General features: G+C 43.3%; 1 protein-coding gene across 6 annotated transcripts in view; it reads right to left on the bottom strand.

Moving 5' to 3' along the window:
- The window catches only part of ACLY (ATP citrate lyase), a 202,575-nt gene that overhangs the window by 73,250 nt on the left and 108,847 nt on the right, over positions 1-20,478 (bottom strand). For all 6 annotated transcript variants that reach the window (XM_085890901.1, XM_085890905.1, XM_085890904.1 and 3 more), the window contains 3 exons: positions 12,236-12,366; positions 5,218-5,336; positions 1,752-1,888 (listed from right to left, as the gene is read on the bottom strand). In XM_085890901.1, coding sequence (XP_085747027.1) covers positions 1,752-1,888; positions 5,218-5,336; positions 12,236-12,366 — 387 coding nt within the window. The remainder of the gene's footprint in view (positions 1-1,751; positions 1,889-5,217; positions 5,337-12,235; positions 12,367-20,478) is intronic.

Here is a 20,478-nt window from a genome sequence, read left to right as displayed (position 1 = left end):
GCATGATTAAAAAAATGTATTATGGTTCTTCGGGGTCTGTAAAGGCAGAGGTTGTGGATGAAAATAAATGCAAGTCAACCCCTGAGTCACACTTGTCTGTGTGCCAAATTTGGAGGATGTCGGTCCAGCGGTCCTTGCAAAAAAGTTCACAGACAGACAGACATCCGATGAATCTTAATTATTGGATTTGTAAAATGTTTCCATATACTGACGTTGATGCCTGGTTGCAAGTCACAGTCTACATTTCCAATAGAAGAGACATAATTACTTTTATAAAAAATGTTTTTCGAGGTTTTTTTTAAATCCTAAAAAATAGACCATAATGAACACACAGGCATATTTGAAGATTGGCCTTTAAAACCCTTCGCACGAAGGGGGCCAAACAAATACACAAACACATTGCGTTTTATAGAAGGTAGATATTGTATGCCTGGTGTTGGCGCAGTGGTTAGGGCAGCGGCTTGGGATCCAAAAGGTCCTGAGTTCAAACCCCGTTGAGCCACTGAATTAATACACCAGGGGGTTCACTCAGCCTGTCATCCTTCCGAGGTCGGCGAAATGAGTACCAGTTGTACTGGGCCGGTGTATACCCCGGTTAAAATAGGTGTACCATATCCCTGTGTCGTAAGAGGCGACCAGGGTTGCGTCAGGAAGGGCATCCGGCGTAAAACATGTGCCAAATCACAATGCGGATCATACGGATGATCCGCTGTGGAGACCCCTAACGGGAGCAGCCGAAAGCAGAAGAAGAAGAAGAAGAAGAAGGTAGATATTGTAATATCTCATTGGAGAATCGCTTTCTCTTCTCTGGGTTTGTGCCCTCAACAGCACATCTGCCTCTCCTGACATCTGACTAGCATCTCCCACAATGAGGCTGAAGCACAAAGCCTCTTACACTAACATCACGGACAGGTCGGTGGTCTCCCTTTTTTAACCACCTCTCCGTCAGTGTAGCTCCCTTTGCCCTCTTCGCTTTACATTGTAGATGAACTTCCCCACCTCCTCCACGACTTTTGTGTTCTTCCAGGACAACCCCTCCTGGTTGAACTCTCAAATTTCAGGTTTATCACTCATCTCCACTCTTTTCTCTCGATTGTGCAACTGTCTTCCGAAGGCTGTTCGATCCCAATCTTCCCTCAGGCATTTTAAGCAGGCAGTGGACTACCCCCTCGAGTCATAACCCATCTCCACCCACAACCTTTTCTACTTCCATTAACCCCACCAAACACAACCCTCTTACTTTCAGGTTCCTCTCTTTTCTCTGTCTCTTATTCATTAATTCCCTTGTGTTTGTTTTCCATTAAAATATCAAGGACATGGAAGAGCAAGTCAAAGTGTCACCACACTACCCAACTGTCAGTGCTGTCTTTTTACACCCATAATATTGCTCATTTACAAGCCTCGATTTTGTACAAAAGCAAAAAATGGAAATGGGAAGGTAATTAAATATATCACAGAGAAAGGTGTGGAATGCATTGTCCTAATCTTCAATGACATCAAAACCACTTCATTTAAACATCACTCAGATCTGAGAATAAAACAAAATACTCTGCTGAAATGTGATTGTTGAAATGGCAAAAACGTCATATTTAGGAATTATATAAAACACAATGTCCCCAAAACATAGCTTCCTAATTTCACACGGCGTTTAGATTTTCGAACGTTAAACAAATGCAAACTTAAGCCAACATGATATAAATTTAAGAATAAACAGTTAAAAATGGATTATAAAGAAATGAAGATGACCTCACCATCCTCGCAATGGTATCGCGTCATGAGCGAAAGGATAGTCTTGGCGTAGTCGTACGTCTGCTGTTCGCTTGGTGCCCCGGAATACTCACCGTAGTTGGCCAGTTCATCCACTCCACCCAGATCGCATATTGTATCACTGTAACAAAGTCAGCAAGACCTAAACTTGAATCACCAAGTTAAGCATGCTCTTGGGGGAAGGATGGGGGGCAGGGGGGGTTAAGTGTGGAGGATATGTAGGACTTTTTTTTTTAAGACATCCCTTAGAGTTGTTTGTATTGCTTTAAAAAATAAAACCAACAAAAAAAAAGTTTGTACCTTAACAAAAAAATTCACAATTTTATTTGCACATTCCAGGTCAAATCCTGCCAATTCCCTGTTGCTTTGGAATTGGCCTCAAGGGTTTTCTGAACTCGCTTTTGACGCGAGTCATCGGAAGACGAGTGGACTTTGCTCAGCACACTGTGAGGTGGTTTGGCAGTTCGGGCTGCATTCCAGTTTTGTGAGAGTTGACACTGCTTGGGGAGACTGTGAGGAGGTTTGGCGGTTTGGTGGTTCGGGCTGCATTCCACAAAGTGGACTTTGCTCGGCAAACGGGGAGGTGGTTTGGCGGTACGGGCTCCATTCCACAAGAGGACTTTGCCTGGCACGCGAGGAGGCGGTTTGGTGGTTCAGACTGCATTCTACAAGAGGACTTTGCTCGGCACGCGAGGAGGCAGTTTGGTGGTTCAGGCTGCATTCCACAAGTGGACTTTGCTTGGCACGCGGGGAGGCGGTTTGGTGGTTCAGGCTGCATTCCACAAGTGGACTTTGCTTGGCATGCAGGGAGGCGGTTTGGTGGTTCAGACTGCATTCCATGAGTGGACTTTGCTTGGCACACAGGGAGGGGGATTGGCGGTTGAGGCTGCATTCCACAAGAGGCGGTTTGGTGGTTCAGGCTGCATTCCACAAGAGGACTTTGCTCAGCACGTGGGGAGGTGGTTTGGTGATTCAGGCTGCATTCCACGAGTGGACTTTGCTCAGCACACGAGGAGGCGGTTTGGTGGTTCAGGCTGCATTCCACAAGAGGACTTTGCTCAGCACGTGGGGAGGTGGTTTGGTGATTCAGGCTGCATTCCACGAGTGGACTTTGCTCAGCACACGAGGAGGCGGTTTGGTGGTTCAGGCTGCATTCCACAAGAGGACTTTGCTCGGCATGCGACGAGGCGGTTTGGTGGTTCAGGCTGCATTCCACGAGTGGACTTTGCTTGGCAGACGGGGAGGGGGATTGGCGGTTGAGGCTGCATTCCACAAGAGGACTTTGCTCGGCACGTGGGGAGGCAGCTTGGTGGTTCAGGCTGCATTCCACGAGTGGACTTTGCTCGGCACATGGGGAGGCGGTTTGGTGGTTCAGGCTGCATTCCACAAGAGGACTTTGCTCGGCATGCAGGGAGGCGGCTTGGTGGTTCAGGCTGCATTCCACAAGTGGACTTGGCTCGGCACGCGGAGAGGCGGTTTTGGTGGTTCAGGCTGCATTCCACGAGCGGACTTTGCTTGGCACGCAGGGAGGCGGTTTGGTGGGTCAGGCTGCATTTCACGAGTGGACTTTGCTTGGCACGCAGGGAGGCGGTTTGGTGGTTCAGGCTGCATTCCATGAGTGGACTTTGTTTGGCACGTGGGGAGGCGGTTTGGTGGTTCGGGCTGCATTTCAGCATTTGGTTTGGCTCCACACGCAGTGAGGTGGTTCGGCGGATCGGGATGCGTTTCGCCCATGGGCCTGCGGACTCGGCTCGGTTTTCCTTCTTGGGCGGCCCTGCACAGCAGGGAACTGGTGGGCCGAGTGTGTAAGGTTTGGCAGAGATTCTGAACAAGGAGGATTGCGTGCATGGGAGTCGAACTGGATGGTAGGAATTGAGTGTGAAAAGCATTTACTGTGTTTAATCTGAAAAGCATTCTTCTTTTTTTTAAACCTTGGTGAGGGAGAAGCGAGTCAGTTGAGCGAGGAGTGAGTCAGATGAGGGAGAAAAGTAGAGTGTTAATGGTGAAAATGAGAACAAGAGGGGGAGGTGAGTGGCGAAAGAGGTGTGTGTGTGTGTGTGTGTGTGTGTGTGTGTGTGTGTGTGTGTGTGTGTGTGTGTGTGTGTGTGTGTGTAGGATGGGGACAGTGGCCTAGTGTAGTAGGTCCAGCAGATCAGCCAGGGCAGCACTTCTGTTTGATGACCTAAATGCCCCAAATTATTCAACATGATACGAGCTGTGCCAGGTGGGCAGCGGTTGAGAAGCGAGGTCCAGCTACGAAGTTTGAATGTGGGATTAATTGGGGGTGGGGAGAGGGGTTGAGATGGTGAAGATGATGCAGAGAAGGTTGGAAGTGTTGTGTCTGCAGGAGACCAAATGGAAAAGAGACAGGGTGAGGAGGTTGGTAGGAGGATCCAAGATGGTGCACGTGGGTGGGGATGGAAGGAGTACTGGCGTAGGAACAATGGTATTGGAAGAGATCAGCAAGCAGGTGGTTAGACTGAAAAGATGGGAGGGACAGTTAGTTATGGCATGATTGGTGGTACAAATAATTTTTTGTTGTTGTTGTTGTTGTTGTTACATCGGTATATGGGCCACAAATGGGAAGGACTGGGATTGAGAATCAGGAATTCAGGGACACACTGGAGAGGATAATGGGAATGGTTGAGCTGGAGGTGATGCTATGCATTGCGGGGGACTTTAATGTACACGTGGGAGTAGTGCAGCCTGGTGAAGAGGAATGTTTTGGTAAATTTGGTTGGGCAACGAGGAATAAAGAGGGTCAAGAGCTGGTGGTGAGGATTGGGATGGCCAAAGCTGGTTCATTTTTTCAAAAGCGGGAAAGCCACAAGAATATCTATAGGAATGGACAATGGAGAAAATAATTGGATTTGGTGGTGTTGAGGAAGGAAACGACAGTTGTGGAGGGTTAAGGGTTGTAAGACAATAGTGGGAGAGCATGTTACCACCCAGCACGAGCATGTGGGGTTTGTAGTATGAATGGAGAAAAGGAGGGTGGTTACGAGCAGGAGTCTTAAGATTATTAGGTGAGGGAAGTGGAGGGGAAATGTTGTCAGAGAGTACAAGGAGAGGATGAGGGCCAGGTATGATCAACTTCACGAAGAAGTGGAAGATTTGGAGGAAGTGTTATGTAATTAGAGGTGAACACATGTGTCACACACTACACCTTCTGTGAATCATTGTGTTTGTAAAATCCACACATTTCATTGACAATAAAACTTTATCATAATCAAGGTTACAGCCCATGACATACAGAAGCCTATCGGAAAAAGATTTCCAGAAACACCAATTACACACAGTAAACAGTGAAGCATGGAAGGGTGTGGAAAAAGAAATTTTCCCAGTTGAGTATGTTCACATAATAATTTGGAATTCTGTCATCATTTGAATGAAAATAAAGACCCATGGATTGATTAGTGCAAGTCTACAACACAAGTTGTTCAGTTCTACCTGTAAACAACAGAGGCTCCTCCACCAGCCACCATGGTCCAGATGCGTCCCTTTGGGTTCAGGATGGTCAGTTTAAGGCTTGCACCACTCTTTGCATCAAGTTCAGCGATGTAGGCCTCCTGGAAAGTGAAAACCGCATGGAATGAAAGTACCAATTTGAATAACTTGCACCGCATCTCAATGATTTTGCTTGGCTCAACTGGACATGTGAGCATGTTATAAAGCTCGTGCCATTGATGATTCTATGCGCGCACGCACGCACGCACGCACGCACGCACGCACGCACGCACACACACACACACATACACACACACACACACACACACACACACACACACACACACACGCGCGCGCGCGCACACACACATACACACACACACACACACACACACACACACACACACACACACACACACACACACACACACACACACACACACAACCAACCTTCTAATTAGTGGATTCGGCCAATTCAGCCACACCTATTGCTGACAGGTGTATAACATCAAGCACACAGCCATGCAATCTCGATCGACAAAAATTGGCAGTAGAATGGGCCGCATTGCATTGCTCAGTGAGTTTCAATGCGGCACCGTCATAGAATGCCACCTTTCCAAGTCAGCTCGTCCAATTTCTGCCCTGCTGGAGCTGCCCTGGTCAACTTAAATGCTGTTTTTGTGAAGTGGAAACGTCTAGGAGCAACAACAGCTCAGCCGTGAAGTGGTGGGCCACACAAGCTCACAGAACGGGACCGCCAAGTGCTGAAGTGCGGAAAAATCGTCTGTCGTCGGTTGCAACACTTACTACCGAGTTCCAAATTGACTGGAAACGTCAGCACAAGCACTATTCGTCGAGAGCTTAATGAAATGGGTTTCCTTAGCCGAGCAGCCGCACACAAGCCTAAGATCACCATGTGCAATGCCAAGCGTCGGCTGGAGTGGTGTAAAGCTCACCGCCATTGGACTCTGGAGCAGTGGAAACGTGTTCTCTGGAGTGATGAATCATGCTTCACCATCTGGCAGTCCGACGGACGAATCTGGGTTTGGCGGATGTCAGGAGAACGCTACCTGCCTGAATGCACAGTGCCAACTGTAAAGTTTGGTGGAGGAAGAATAATGGTCTGGAGCTGTTTTTCATGAAAAAATGCTAGGCCCCAAAGTTCCAGTGAAGGGAAATATTCACGCTACAGCATACCACAAGAATCTAGATGAGTCTGTGCTTCCAACTTTGTGGCAACAGTTTGGAGAAGGCTCTTTGCTGTTTCAGTATGACAATGCCCCCGTGCACAAAGCGAGGTCCATACAGAAATGGTTTGTCGAGATCGGTGTGGAAGAACTTGACTGGCCTGCACAGAGCCCTGACCTCAACCCCATCGAACACCTTTGGGATAAATTGGAACGCCGACTGCGACCCAGACCTAATCGCCCAACATCAGTGCCCGACCTCAAGAATTGTCTTGTGATTGAATGGAAGCAAATCCCCGCAACAATGCTCCAACATCTTGTGGAAAGCCTTCCCAGAAGAGTGGAGGCTGTTATCGCAGCAAAGGGGGAACCAACTGCATATCAATGCTGATGATTTTGGAATGAGATGTGGGACGAGCAGGTGTCGACATAGTGTACACACACACACACACACACACACACTATATATATATATATATATATATATATATATATATATATATATATATATATATATATATATATATACATAAACATATACACACACACACACACACACACACACACACACACGGTCCATCTAAAAAGTAACGGGACTGAGCCAGCTGTGCGCTCCACATACACAACTTGAATGAACGGGTTGCGTCACAGTCTTTCACAAAATTCCAGCAATATATATATATATATATATATATATATATATATATATATATATATATATATATATATATATATATATATATATATATATATATAGATATATATATATATATATATATATATATTGTTGCGGATTTCGCGCCCGCCGGCGTGCGAACGGCCACGTAACTCGAATCGCGGCACGTCGCCCACCGGACGGACAATCCAGTCGTGACCCTCTCGGACTAACGCCGGGAACCAGTCACGGGTGGACCTTTCGGTCTCACCGCGATCGAGCCAATCAGCCCCCGCGTGGGATAGGGTTGCTCGCCAAATTCGAACTACCTAAGTACCCACGCGGAGGGTAGACCGGGCGATCGCACCTCGCCGCAGGTCGACTTCGGACACGGGCCACTTAAGCGACCCGTTCCGTACTATCAGAATAACCGAGCGGTGTTATCGTCGACCTCGACGGTTCGATTAATTATCGGGCGTATTCAGCCCACTACCAACCCTTTACGTGAAGCAAGATGGGGATTCAATGGAGGAAAAGACGAAGCGAAGCGGGAGAACAGTTCAACAATAAAGCACATTTATTCGCGGCACACGAGAAGCACACAAATACAATTCCACCAAATGCACACAAAAAAAAGAAAACACAATTCCATTTACACAAAAAGCAAACATAAAAGTGAAAACACAGTGCAGAGCTAATATCGACTACCGAGCACACGGCAACACTTATACAATTCTACTTCACAGACGGCGCCGACAACACATACCCAAAACCAAGGAAAAGAAATACCTCAAGAATGAGGCGGGCCTGAGGCCGAGACCGGGTCGGGCCTACCCGTCTGGTGATGAGACGCGGAGCGGCGATGGCCCCGCAACCCGCGGGCCTCGCGGACAGTGCCTGGCAGGGGGTGGGAACGGGGCCCCCTTGGTCGCACTATCTCAGCGCAGGGGGAAACAGGAGGGGGTTGCTGATGCTCGGGGTATAGAGGATCTTTATTATCCCTGGTGTGCGTCTCCACCTCGGCCAGGTCGCGCTGCCGGCCTCCCTCGGGCGTGCAGCTCCTGGCACCGACGCGAGCATCCCCTCGTCCGACTCTCTTCAGCTTCTCCAACCACTGCGGGCTTCGGGCTCCAGACTTCCACACTCGTCCCCTCCGTTCCGACTCCTTCTCCTTCTCGTTCTCCTTCTGACTCTCCTTCTCGCTGACTCACGAACACCGTCCTTTTATCCCCCCGTAACTTCGCCTTTGACCCCCTCCCTTTGACCTTTCACCTCGCTCCCCATTGGCCCGAGAAAAGTGGGCGTGAAGGCTTTTTGATCCACAAATTTGCATATATCGATCGCCCTGGGGGCGGGGCCAATTCGCCCCTCGCTCACCGATTGGACGGCAAAAAGTGGGCGTGTGTCGTTTTTGATCCGTTTTTGAAGCACAAAATCCGTGATTTTGTACACGCTGTTCGACGCGCGTTCTGCATGAGTCCAACACCGGTACCCACAGCGGGGCAAGAACGGTGGCGATGCTACGGTTGCGAGGTGTGACGGGAAGGTCGTGGCAGTTGTGGTGAAGCGGTGGTTGTGGTCGGTGGTTGATGTTGTGGTTGTGATCATGGCGGTTGGTCCAAAATAAAGATAGTAAAAGAAAAACGGCTATCCTGAAGAGTCGCAGCACGTATAAATGACATGTATTCCCACTAGACAACGGGTTTGGGCCTAACTACACATGCACTTACCGAGATACCTCACCTAAGGGACCTGAATGGTGGTTTGCGAATCTGGTAACCACAACACTATATATATATATATATATATATATATATATATATATATATATATATATATATATATATATATATATATATATATATATATATAGCGCCGTGAGGAGGAGTGATGTAAGAGACACATCTGCCATTTTGGAGTTAATGCCATATAGCACTATTTTAACCCTTACCCTATCCATCCGAGCCTATAATCATCATATCATTAAAAAATGTCGCTTACATCACTCCTCCTCGTGGGGCCATATATATATATATATATATATATATATATATATATATATATATATATATATATATATATATATATATATATATATATATATATATATATATATATATATATATATATATATATATATATATGATTGGTGATGGTTGACTGTGCTCATTGTGTGATTTTTTATAGGTCTTGCTTTGCACGTTGTCTCGTCTGAGTCATCGCGCTATGAGTCGTGAGCAGAGAGCCAATCTGAAGTTTCTTGCCAAGCTTGGCAAAACACGTTCCGAATCCTTCGCAATGCTGCAGCAAGTCTACGGGGAAGAAACGATGTGACATACACGTGCATTTGAATGGCACAAGTGGTTCAAAGAGGTACGGGAGGAGGTTGAAGACGATCCATGGTCTGGAACACCTTCAACGAGCAGAACGGCAGACAACATCTCGCATGTGAAGCAGATGGTGCGCACAGATCGTCGACTCAAGGTGTGGATGATTGCTGAGGAACTTTCCATCAACAAGGACACTGTCTGGAGCATCATCACTGAAAATCTCGAAATGCGCAAGGTGTGCACAAAGAAGGTCCCCAAGCTGTTGTCCGAGGACCAGAAACAGCGAAGAGTCACTGTCTGTCAAGACATTATCGAGCGCCTCGAGGATGATCCAGACCTGCTTGGAAGAGTCGTTACTGGCAATGAATCATGGATATTCAAATACGATCCCGAGACCAAACGGCAGGAGTCGTCAGTGGAAAAGTCCGACATCACCAAGACCAAAGAAGGCCAGGATGTCGAAGTCAAAGGTCAAGGTGATGCTCATCACGTTTTTTGACATCAAGGGCATCGTCCACTTCGAGTTTCTACCATAGGGTCAAACAGTGAATCAATACGTATACAAGGAGATCCTCCAGGGCCTCATGAGATCAGTCTGGGACAAGAGGAGGGATCTGTGGGAGAACAACGCCTGGGTGCTCCACCATGACAATGCCCCAGCTCACAGTGTCCTGAGCATCCGACAGTTTCTGGCGGAGAGGAACGTGCCAACTCTGGAGCAACCGCCGTATTCGCCAGACTTGGCCCCTTATGGTTTTTTCCTATTCCCCAAGCTCAAAGGGGTGATCAAGAAGACCCGATTTCCTGATGTGGAGGCAATCAAAAGGGCCTTGACGATGGAGCTCCAGAGGATTTCAGAAGAAGCTTTCCGGGGGTGCATCGAAGCGTGGAAGAAGAGGATGGACAAGTGTGTGAGACTGGAGGGAAACTATTTTGAAGGGGACAAGCTGTGATTTCAATATATTTTTTGGAATAAAATTTCTGTGAAGTCAGTCCCGTTACATTTTAGACGGACGTCGTATATATCCATATATATATATATATATATATATATATATATATATATATATATATATATATATATATATATATATATATATATATACATACACATACACGTATACATACATATGAGAGATAGAGGACAAATAAGTAGAAGAGAGAAAGATGCTTCTCACTCGAGTTACGGTCTGCAAAATGATTTTCAAAGGGCACATGACATTTGATCGTTGACCTGTTCAATCTAAAATCCAGTGAGATCGCAAGATGAGGGGACACATGATTTTTTAACTTTTGGTCACCAGAATGTAACCTTTCAAATCTATGATTTGGTGTATGGGAATTCTTCCAGATATTTTGTACGGGAATTCTGCCACCCATGTATTTTGGACGTTAATATTGTTACGAATCTGGAAGCCATCGGCACACAGACAGTCAGCAGTCCCTAAGCTTAGTTATTTCGATATGTATGTGTTTAGAGTTAGAATCCTTCCTTCTGTCTAATGGGAATTTTGTGTGTGCGCTACAAGTTATTTTATAGTTATAATTTATCCATCAACGACCACAACAACAACAGCGCATCGTCACCTCGCTTCACCGTCACCATTACGCACGTGGCCTTAGTTGAGGAGGTAGGCGGAGCTACAATCGACTCAGCTCCGACTCTGCCCCAGAAAGATGGGAGTTGCCCCGCCTACCGTGGGCCTGTCCAATGGGGGACGGCCAGCGAATCGCACGAGGCAACTGTCCAATCAGGAGGCGAGTGGCGAGGAAAGAAATCTCTCCCATCTCAAGAGAACGAGTGTGATCGGCACGTTCAGTCTGACGGTCTGGCTCTGCCTCGCCTGGTGTCGCCCGATCAGGGAAAGCTTTTTCGGGCTTGATCACCGGTCGCCTCGTCATCTCTCGCCTCGTCCGCCTTCGTGCTAGCTGGCATCCGTCGCTCGTTCCCTCATCCCTGGTGCTTGGTGCTACATTGTGGCGGTGGGTTCGAGTCCCACCACCAGACCGCACGAGGCAGACAGGTGCAAGAGTAGGCTCTGGTCTCTGGTCCCCAGCTCACCTTTCCCTCCTGGGCTGAGGGACCGAATAAAGACCCCACCGGGTCCATTTCTTTTGGGTGTGTGTGTGTGTGCATGCGTGCTTTAGTGCGTCCATGGGCCCTGTCTTTAAGTAGGATTGATTAAGTGTTTTTCATTGTACATTGTTTGCATTGCTTTTATTCGGTTGTAACTCTGCTGTGTCTCCCTTCCCGATTATTGCTTATTATAAATAAACCCCCAATTTTTAAACGCTCCAGTTCGTTGCCCGTGTTTTCTTCAATTGACCCAGCACGGTTCGTGCTTGAGAAATAGTGAGGCTGTCGGTGCCGTAAGTTGTCATTGGACCAGTGCGGCTTTGGTAACTCCCGCTCGGTTACGCCGGATCCGAGTCGGTAACAGCGACTCGGTTCGGACAAAGTCGGCCGAGGGTGTGGCTTCCCCAGTAGTTAGACAGCGTGGGTACTTAGGTATATTGAAATTGGGCAATTAACCCTACCCCACGCCATCAAAATATTGGTGACCATGGTCCGCTAAGGGACCCATGACCTTGTGGAGTTATCCAAGGGTTACGACCTTTCAATTCCGGTGTTCGGTAGGAGACAGCCCAACTGCTCCGTCTGGCATTAGTCCTCGCTACCGAACCCAGCCCACAACAATATTACATCAACACATCACTGCACTAATGGAGCATTTTTTGTTAAGTTATACAGATGTGATTCGATCACATGTTTATTTTCATTTTCACCCAGTTCTTCCTCTGTTTCCATGATTATTTCCAATATTTCGAAAGTTACCAAACCCACTCACCTCTGGATATGCTTCACGACCAAATGGTGGCGGGAACTCAAACTCTCCCCATTTGACCTTACAGAGGTAATCGGCGGTTGCATCAAGCTTGGCAGCCAGATCCAAAACATAAATTCCAGTGTCTGTAATCACTGAAGAAACAAACAATAAGCAACCATTATATGAGCAGTGTTGCCACCCCAACACAGGGTTCTTTTGACACAGAAAATGTGTTAGGTTATGTTTTTTATTTATTTATTTCCCACCATATTTAACCCAACGATTTTGTAAAAAAATTTTTTTAAATCCTCAACACAAATTTCCTCCACATTTCAAGCCCCAAGGTGAGTGTTGGAGATATTTAACGTTCTCTATTGCAATGGTGATCAGATCAGATGCAAAAACTCTGATGAAAACCAGAGGATCAATAACAAACCCTTTCGATTATTACTCATCACATCAATTACCCAACCAAACTGAAATATATTGTGACAGTTATGGAAAAGGGACCCAAGGTGTCACAGTCAACACATAAGGGATTCCCTCAATATGTATCTCATTAGTAATTGTGCTGAATCAGGTACCTTCCCCTCATATCAGGGATGGTGAAAATATATTTGGAGTGTTAAATATACTTGAGCTTTGTCTACTTGGGAAGCACGAAATAGTTCATCGATGATTAACCTCTCGACCCATCTGGGCGAGGTACTGACAAGCACCTCACACCTTTCCTCTAAACACTTGCACTGCACATACTACACCTCTTCTGATACCGCACCGCCACATGCACCATGTTCCCTTCATCCCCTTCTCTTCCCTATCCTCCACTTTGGACCAGCGAAAGTCTGCCTGCTTGCGTGGGGTGAGCGAGATGACACACCCAAGCCTCAAACTGCTTTCTTTCGTTCTCTTTTTCTCGACTTCCCCGGTATGATTGTGGAGTGCCTGTCTTGTACATAATTAAGAAAGATTGTTTAAGGGGATCTTTATGTGCTTCAGGGTCAGACTGGTCTTATGTTTCTGCATCCTGTAAATAAGTGCCTTTCTTTGGTACACAGTTTCAAACCTGCTCGGGTGTCTTTTTCCATAATTGGTTCAATATAAGCATATGTAATAGACGGGACATTATACCCCAGAAATTCGCTCTAGTTCAGCCGACCTCTCACCTCTGGTTTCATTCGGCCAAACATAATAAGTAGATACATAGGGCGAGGTCCAGGTCACAAGAAAGGTACCACGAGACTTGGAGCAGGGACCCTGCCAGACTTAACCTCCTTAGATGGTGACCGTAGTTGTTCATCAACCCATCTGGTCGCAGAGTTATCCATGGCTTGTGGCTTCAGGGTTGGAGGTTGAGTAGCGGGTCCTACAAACTCCCTCGTGAACTCCACGCTTACCCCAAAACAATATTATATGAAGGAATTGTATCAAAAACGACTACTCAAAATGTAATCATCATGAATGTTGTTAGATGCAGACTCTTCCCCATGAATACGAGAGATTTCAGTGGCAACACAAAGATTTACTTACCTTTTCAGGATCATCGACATGACTTTCAATATCCCGGCAGGAGGCCCAGTCTCAAGGTCTGCATCTTGACCACTACAGGCAAGTTGGTGGACTCTCATCTTTCTAGCCACTCACTACTGGTCTTCATCAACCTACTCCCACATCCCTCCTTTCTGACAATCTGTTCAATTTGCACTTGTTCCAAAATCCCACACCTATTGTCCTGCCCCACATCTAAACTACATGCGCACCTGTATTTCTTCAGTCTTCTTGTGTGTGGAACTGACTTAATGTGTACATAGTCTCATATCCTTCCCTTCAGTCCTGAGAGTGCTGTCCATCATCACCTCACACTCATGCACTCACTCCTGTGACACCCCCTCGTTGCCACTCATCAACTGTGTGGATGCCTTTGTCTAGACCTTTTGATCCCCTGTCAATCTTCTGCCCTGTTCCATTTGACTCATCCATGAGCTTATATTTTAGCATACAAATAGACAAACAAAAATAATTTACAAAGGTATTAAATTCAGTGTGTTGTTCCACCTTCCATGTTCCAATTTTTTTCCATTCTTGAATTCTGTTTTTATCATTATAGCTGATGTTTGTAATCATCATATTATAAACATCGCTGCTGTTCAAGTACATCACTTATTACATTTCCTGCCCTTACCCTAAACTTTTCATCTTCCTTTTAAAATTATACTCCATTGTTTTGTTTTGTTTTCCACGCAATGTGACCTGATGAGTAGGGTGAATATACTGATTCTGGCTCACTTTTCCCCATGTAAGTGAATGGGGGATTTTCAGCGATTCATTTTTTGTTTTCCCTAAAAATAAACCCCCTTTTTATCCCAAGGTATAGTTATTTGTCTCCCCTTTTAACCGAGGGGCACTCTTTTCAAATAACCAATGCAATAAGATAAAGATTTGTTCAAGCAGTAAAGTAGTAATGTGATTTGTTAAAGGTGATTCTAAAGAAATATCTGAAACATGTAAGCCGAGGGACACTTTTTCAAATAACCAATGCATATTGTTTAGCTCACTCATTGAACCTATAAAGATTTGTTCATTCTCAAATTCCTTCAATAGTTTAATTTTCTTCGCACAATAATCCCCATCTAAAATATTTAAAAATAAAACATTTGAATCTATATTTTTTAAGATACCCCTTTTGTGCCATTACGAAATGATAAACTTCTCTTAATGCTCTTGTTTGATCACCTCCTGAGCCTCAGATTATTTTTTGCATAAGCCCCGCCCACTTTTCACGAGGTATTTTCCATAAGCCATGCCCACTTTTCTTAAGCCCCGCCCACTTTTACTAAGCCCCACCTACTCTTACATCATTTCCAGTTCATCTCTGACTCCCAAAGAAATCACGAGAAAATTCTAGAACGTTATGGTTTTGAAAAAATTTCCAAGGCTTGTCTGGGCTGTTAGGCAATTTTTTTCAAACAATCCTCCATTTTGAAAAAAATTTTCTCCATTCTCACAAGGCTTGCCTGGGCTTGCCCAGGGAATTTTCAAAGAATCCTCCATTTTGAAAAAAATATTCTCCATTCTCACAAGGCTTGCCTGGGGTTGCCCAGGGAAACCATGCCCAACAGTCTTTCTCTATAAAAGCCTCAAGCCCAGGCTCTATTTTAAACATTTTTTTGCTGGCAATGGAGTGCTGTGTGCTTGCTTGGAGCTCTACTACTTGTATGGAACGAAACCTTCAAGTTGATGAACTGGATTCAAACCTCTTATCTATTGAGGTAAGATTTTATTTTCCTATTTTCAAAGTTTGATTTAAGCATAGACTCATTTAATAATTAAATAACTTAATTAATACATTATTATTTTCTCTCACAGGAAATTGTATCTGAAAATACCGATTTTGCCACAACTTGGGGTGAAATTGTTGGCTTGGTTGAAGACCTTGTGGGCGACCAAGACCCACAGAACGAGCTGGACCTTGAGTGGGATGATTTTGGCGTTCTTTGGAGTTTTACTACTTGTATGGAACTAAACCTTCAAGTTGATGAACTGGATTCAAACCTCTTATCTATTGAGGTAAGATTTTATTTTCCTATTTTCAAAGTTTGATTGAAGTATAGACTCATTTAATAATTAAATCACTTAATTAATACATTATTATTTTCTCTCACAGGAAATTGTATCTGAAAACACCGATTTTACCACAACTTGGGGCGAAATTGTTGGCTTAGTTGAAGACCTTGTGAGCGACCAAGACCTACAGAACGAGCTCGACCTTGATGATTCAACCAAAGAGTTATACCTCGGAGACCTTGTGATCGACCAAGACCCACAAAACGAGCTCAACCTTGATGAGCCAGAATACAAGTTTTACCTTGGAGACTCACAAATTTTGTAAAAAATCAAAAAATGAGTTCTGCCTTGATGGTTTAAATAACTACCTTGGAGACTCAGGAAAAGGGTTCTGCCAAGATGGTTCTAAATATGGGGCCTACCTTGGAGACTCACAAATTTTGAAAAAAAATCAGTAAATGAGTTATCCTTGGTGGTTTTAAATATGAAACCTACCTCAGAGACCTCACAAATTTTGAAAAAAAATCAGAAAATGAGTTCTGCCTTGATGGTTTAAATAACTTCCTTGGAGACTCAGGAAAAGGGTTCTGCCAAGATGGTTCTAAATATGGGGCCGAACTTGGAGACTCACAAATTTTGAAAAAAATCAGGAAATGAGTTATCCCTAAGAGACTTTGTCAGTTGGTTTTATTTTGGAGACTTGAAATGTGGGTTCTGGCTTGATAACTCACAATGTGATGCATATCTTGGAAACTCATATCAACAGGAATGTGGTTGTACCTTGAATTGGTTTATTTTGGAGACTTGAAATGCTATCACTCTTTAGGATCTAAACCTATCGATGTAGTTCTTTGTTGGATGGTACTTGATGGGAGCAAGATCAAGAAAGTTCTGGGAAGAAAGTGCAGGAAAGTTCTTACTCCCCCTTTCTACGTCATCAAACCTGAAAGCTTTAAAAGACAGAATTGGAAGAAGAGAAAAAAAAACATAAAAAGTATATATTGTTAGTTCTCAGAAGAAAGTGCAGGCTTACTCCCCCTTTCTTAGTCATCAAACCTGAAAGCCTTAAAAGACAGAATTGGAAGAAGAGAAAAAAAACGTAAAAAAATATATATATAGGTGGAAATCTCATTTTGAAAAAGACATTGTGTTGGGCGAGGGTTGGGTTGGGGTTGAGATTTTGAATGTGAAGGTTGTGGTTCAGATTTTGAATGTGAGGGTTGGGGGGGGGGGTTGAGATTTTGAATGTGAGGGTTGGGGTTGAGATTTTGAATGAGAGTTGGGGTTGAGATTTTGAATGTGAGGTTTGGACACACACACACACACACACACACACACACACACACACACACACACACACACACACACACACACACACACACACACACACACACACACACACACACACACACACACACACACACACACACACACAAACAAAAGTTAAGCCTTGACTATTCAATTGAGGATTCTGTGTTTGGGGTTCACAGATCTAAGAACGTCCCCCCTTGACACGCATTATATACGGCAGATGCCACCTGTTATACACCTCAGACTTGGCCCTCGAGTGTCCACAACAGTGTATAGTAGGAGGGAGTGAAGCGCCAACCCAGTGCTCCCATTGCGCACACACACACACACACACACACACACACACACACACACACACACACACACACACACACACACACACACACACACACACACACACACACACACACACACACCAACAAACAAAAGTTAAGCCTTGACTATTTAGTTGAGGATTCTGTGAACGTCCCCCCTTGACACACATTATATACTGTTATACACCTCGGACTTGGCCCTCGAGTGTCCACAACGGTGTATAGTATGGGGGAGTGAAGCGCCAATCAATTGCTCCCATGGGTATTATCTGCTTAGTTTTGTCTTTTGTAATTCCTGTGAATAAAATATACCTAAAATCTCTTCCCCTTCTAAATCATATATCTTATAAGTCCAAGGAACCGTATCGATTACATCAACAATTTTAAAAAGTTCGTTCGTCAATCGCTTTGTATAACCTTTTTCAAAATGAGATTTCCACCTATATATTCTTACAATATCACCAACTTTGAACTTAGGTTTTCTGACATTAATCTCTTTTTCATATTTTAATTTTGTGAATGTTTCTGATGGTTTCATATTCGTTGACGTGTGAATCGTGTCATTATACTTATCCACAATATCCTGAATAAAAGATGACCATTGTTGTAAACCGAGTTGTGTAAATTTTTTATATAGTCTCTCTTTTAAGGTACGATTAAAACGTTCAATAACAACGGCCTTTCCTTCATTCAAGGTACTGTATAATGTAATGCTATTATTTTTTTGGAAAATTCATAAATGTCTTGTTATAAAACTCTCCACCCTCATCAGTCCACTTTTTTTTTTAGGTTTTCTCTTACTGTTATTAAATATCTGTTGAAAGGCTTTCAGAAGAGTATTACCTGATTTGTTTTTTAAAGGGACAACCCATGCGTATCTACTCCTCAAATGAATAACAGTTAAAGCATACTTGTACCCCTTATCATTATTGAGTTCAATCAAATCAGCGGACCAGATATAATCAACTTCCTTGGAATAAACCTTCCTTCTCTGAAACTGTGAATATCGGTTGATGTAATTCATCAGCTAATTGCTCTTCAATCTTAATGACATCATTTGAGCCAATAAGTTTTTTGAATTTCCAAGCCCAAGTTTCAATTTAGCACTGATCATCTTCTTCACGATGAACCTATCAACTTTTTCTCTCAAGGTTGGATTTTGTATCAGAGACAAATTATACAACATTTCTCTATCGGCTTCATGCTTTTCTTCCAAAGTTGTGGTATTCCCATAATCAATATCGTGTCTCATGCACACTTTATCAACCCTATTGATGGGCTTACTCCATGATTTAGGATTGTCTGCCTCATCTAATCTTTTCTCCAAGTTTGTGCCTGGACCACAGAAAGAATACCCTGGTAGATGTAATTCCCCTGGTATTCTAGTAGTTGTAAATTTACTTCCTGATAAAAACTTTTGTATATCTCCTCCATGTGTGTGTTTGGAGATAAATTGACACTTTTTTGAACCACACACCGAACATGTGCCTTTTGTATAACCCTGTTATTTTTACTTTTAAAATATGAAATATTTTTAGTATTAGTTTTCTTTTGACATTTGAGACAATAACTCATTTATTTATGAGAAAAATTCCTACAGAGTGCAAAAATCTTTTTAGTTTCCAACATGCACATTTGAATCTTGATTTTTAAAACATAAAGAACACTTAGAAACGTCTTTACTCTCTCCTCCATTTATTGAAGAAAAAAATGAAAAACTTGAATTAAAATCAATGTATTACCGATGACGAGTCTTGTCGAAAATATTGCCAATAGACTTGTCAATTCTTTGTTTTCCTCCTCGGTGGGTTGAGTTATTTTCTGTAATACCTCCAATCTTTTTTAAATCTCACCGGTTTCCATATTTTGATATTTATTCATTGTCGCTCTTTCCTCCCTCTCCTCCCACTCCTCCTTCTCTCTCTTCTCCCTCTCCTTCTTCTCCCTCTCCTCCTTCTCTCTCTTCTCCTTTTCCTCCTCTTCTCTCTCTTCAACTCCTTCCTCATCCCTTACTACCCTTGAATCACTTACACCCCATAGAATATTATACATATATTCATTGGGATTTCTTGTTATTCCTGTATCCAAAATAATTTTTTTTTACAAGAGGAAACCAATAAAATTTATTTTGAATTTCTAAAAGAGCCTTACGTTTTCTTAACTTTATAATTTTTTCATTATTTAACATTCTAATTAAATCCAAAGTTGTTGGTTTATCAACATCAACATAATGCCAATCTTTTATTGAAAATACCTCATTCTTATGTTGTAGAACATATTTATTAAAATACCGAATACCCTTTTCTTGAAGGTATGCTTGGACACAGAAATGAAAATTTTCTTGAAGCCTTCTTGCTGTCATTTATGTATTAGAAATATATGATATTATGACACGAAACACCTCCCCATCTTCCCAGAGTTAAATCATTTTGTATTTCCTTACTTATTATATATAATCCTGTTTTTTCTGTTTTCATGATATAAACTAGGGCAGAACCATTATTATATTGACCCTTATTAAATTATTTGATTTGTTGATTACTAATCGTGCTTCCACAAAACTCATTCTCTATACCAAGTGGATAATATTCTTCCTTACGAGACTGATTTAATTGTTCCAGGTCTTTTAGGTCAATTTTAAATGATCAATTATACCCTAAATCATTCATATCATACCCCCATTGTTCTATTCTCATACAAATGATACACCCTTCTTTAAAAAAATTTATTTTAATTCGAACTGTGAATTCTGTATGACCTGGAGATAAAATCAACACTTCTGTATCTTTGGAATACACGGCCGTTTTATTTAAGGATATATATATTGTGATAAATCACTTAATCTCACCAAGTCATTCACGTCAGTCAGGCTTGGATAATTTTTTAATTTATAAGCATTTTTCATATTAATATTTTTTGTTATACTATATTTATGTCGTTCAGCCTGTGCCTTTGTGTAATAATTTGATAAATCAATATCCAGTTCTTGGGATACACCAAAGATCGAACCATCTTTACGAACATAAGTCATTTATATTACATTAAAAATATCATACAAATTTTTATTTTTGTTGA

Source organism: Eptatretus burgeri, chromosome 8 (genome assembly GCF_056783735.1).
Source record: "Eptatretus burgeri isolate ZD-2024b chromosome 8, Ebu_testis_v1, whole genome shotgun sequence".
In the NCBI taxonomy this organism is placed as follows: domain Eukaryota; kingdom Metazoa; phylum Chordata; class Myxini; order Myxiniformes; family Myxinidae; genus Eptatretus; species Eptatretus burgeri.
This window is presented reverse-complemented; position numbering and strand designations above follow the sequence as displayed.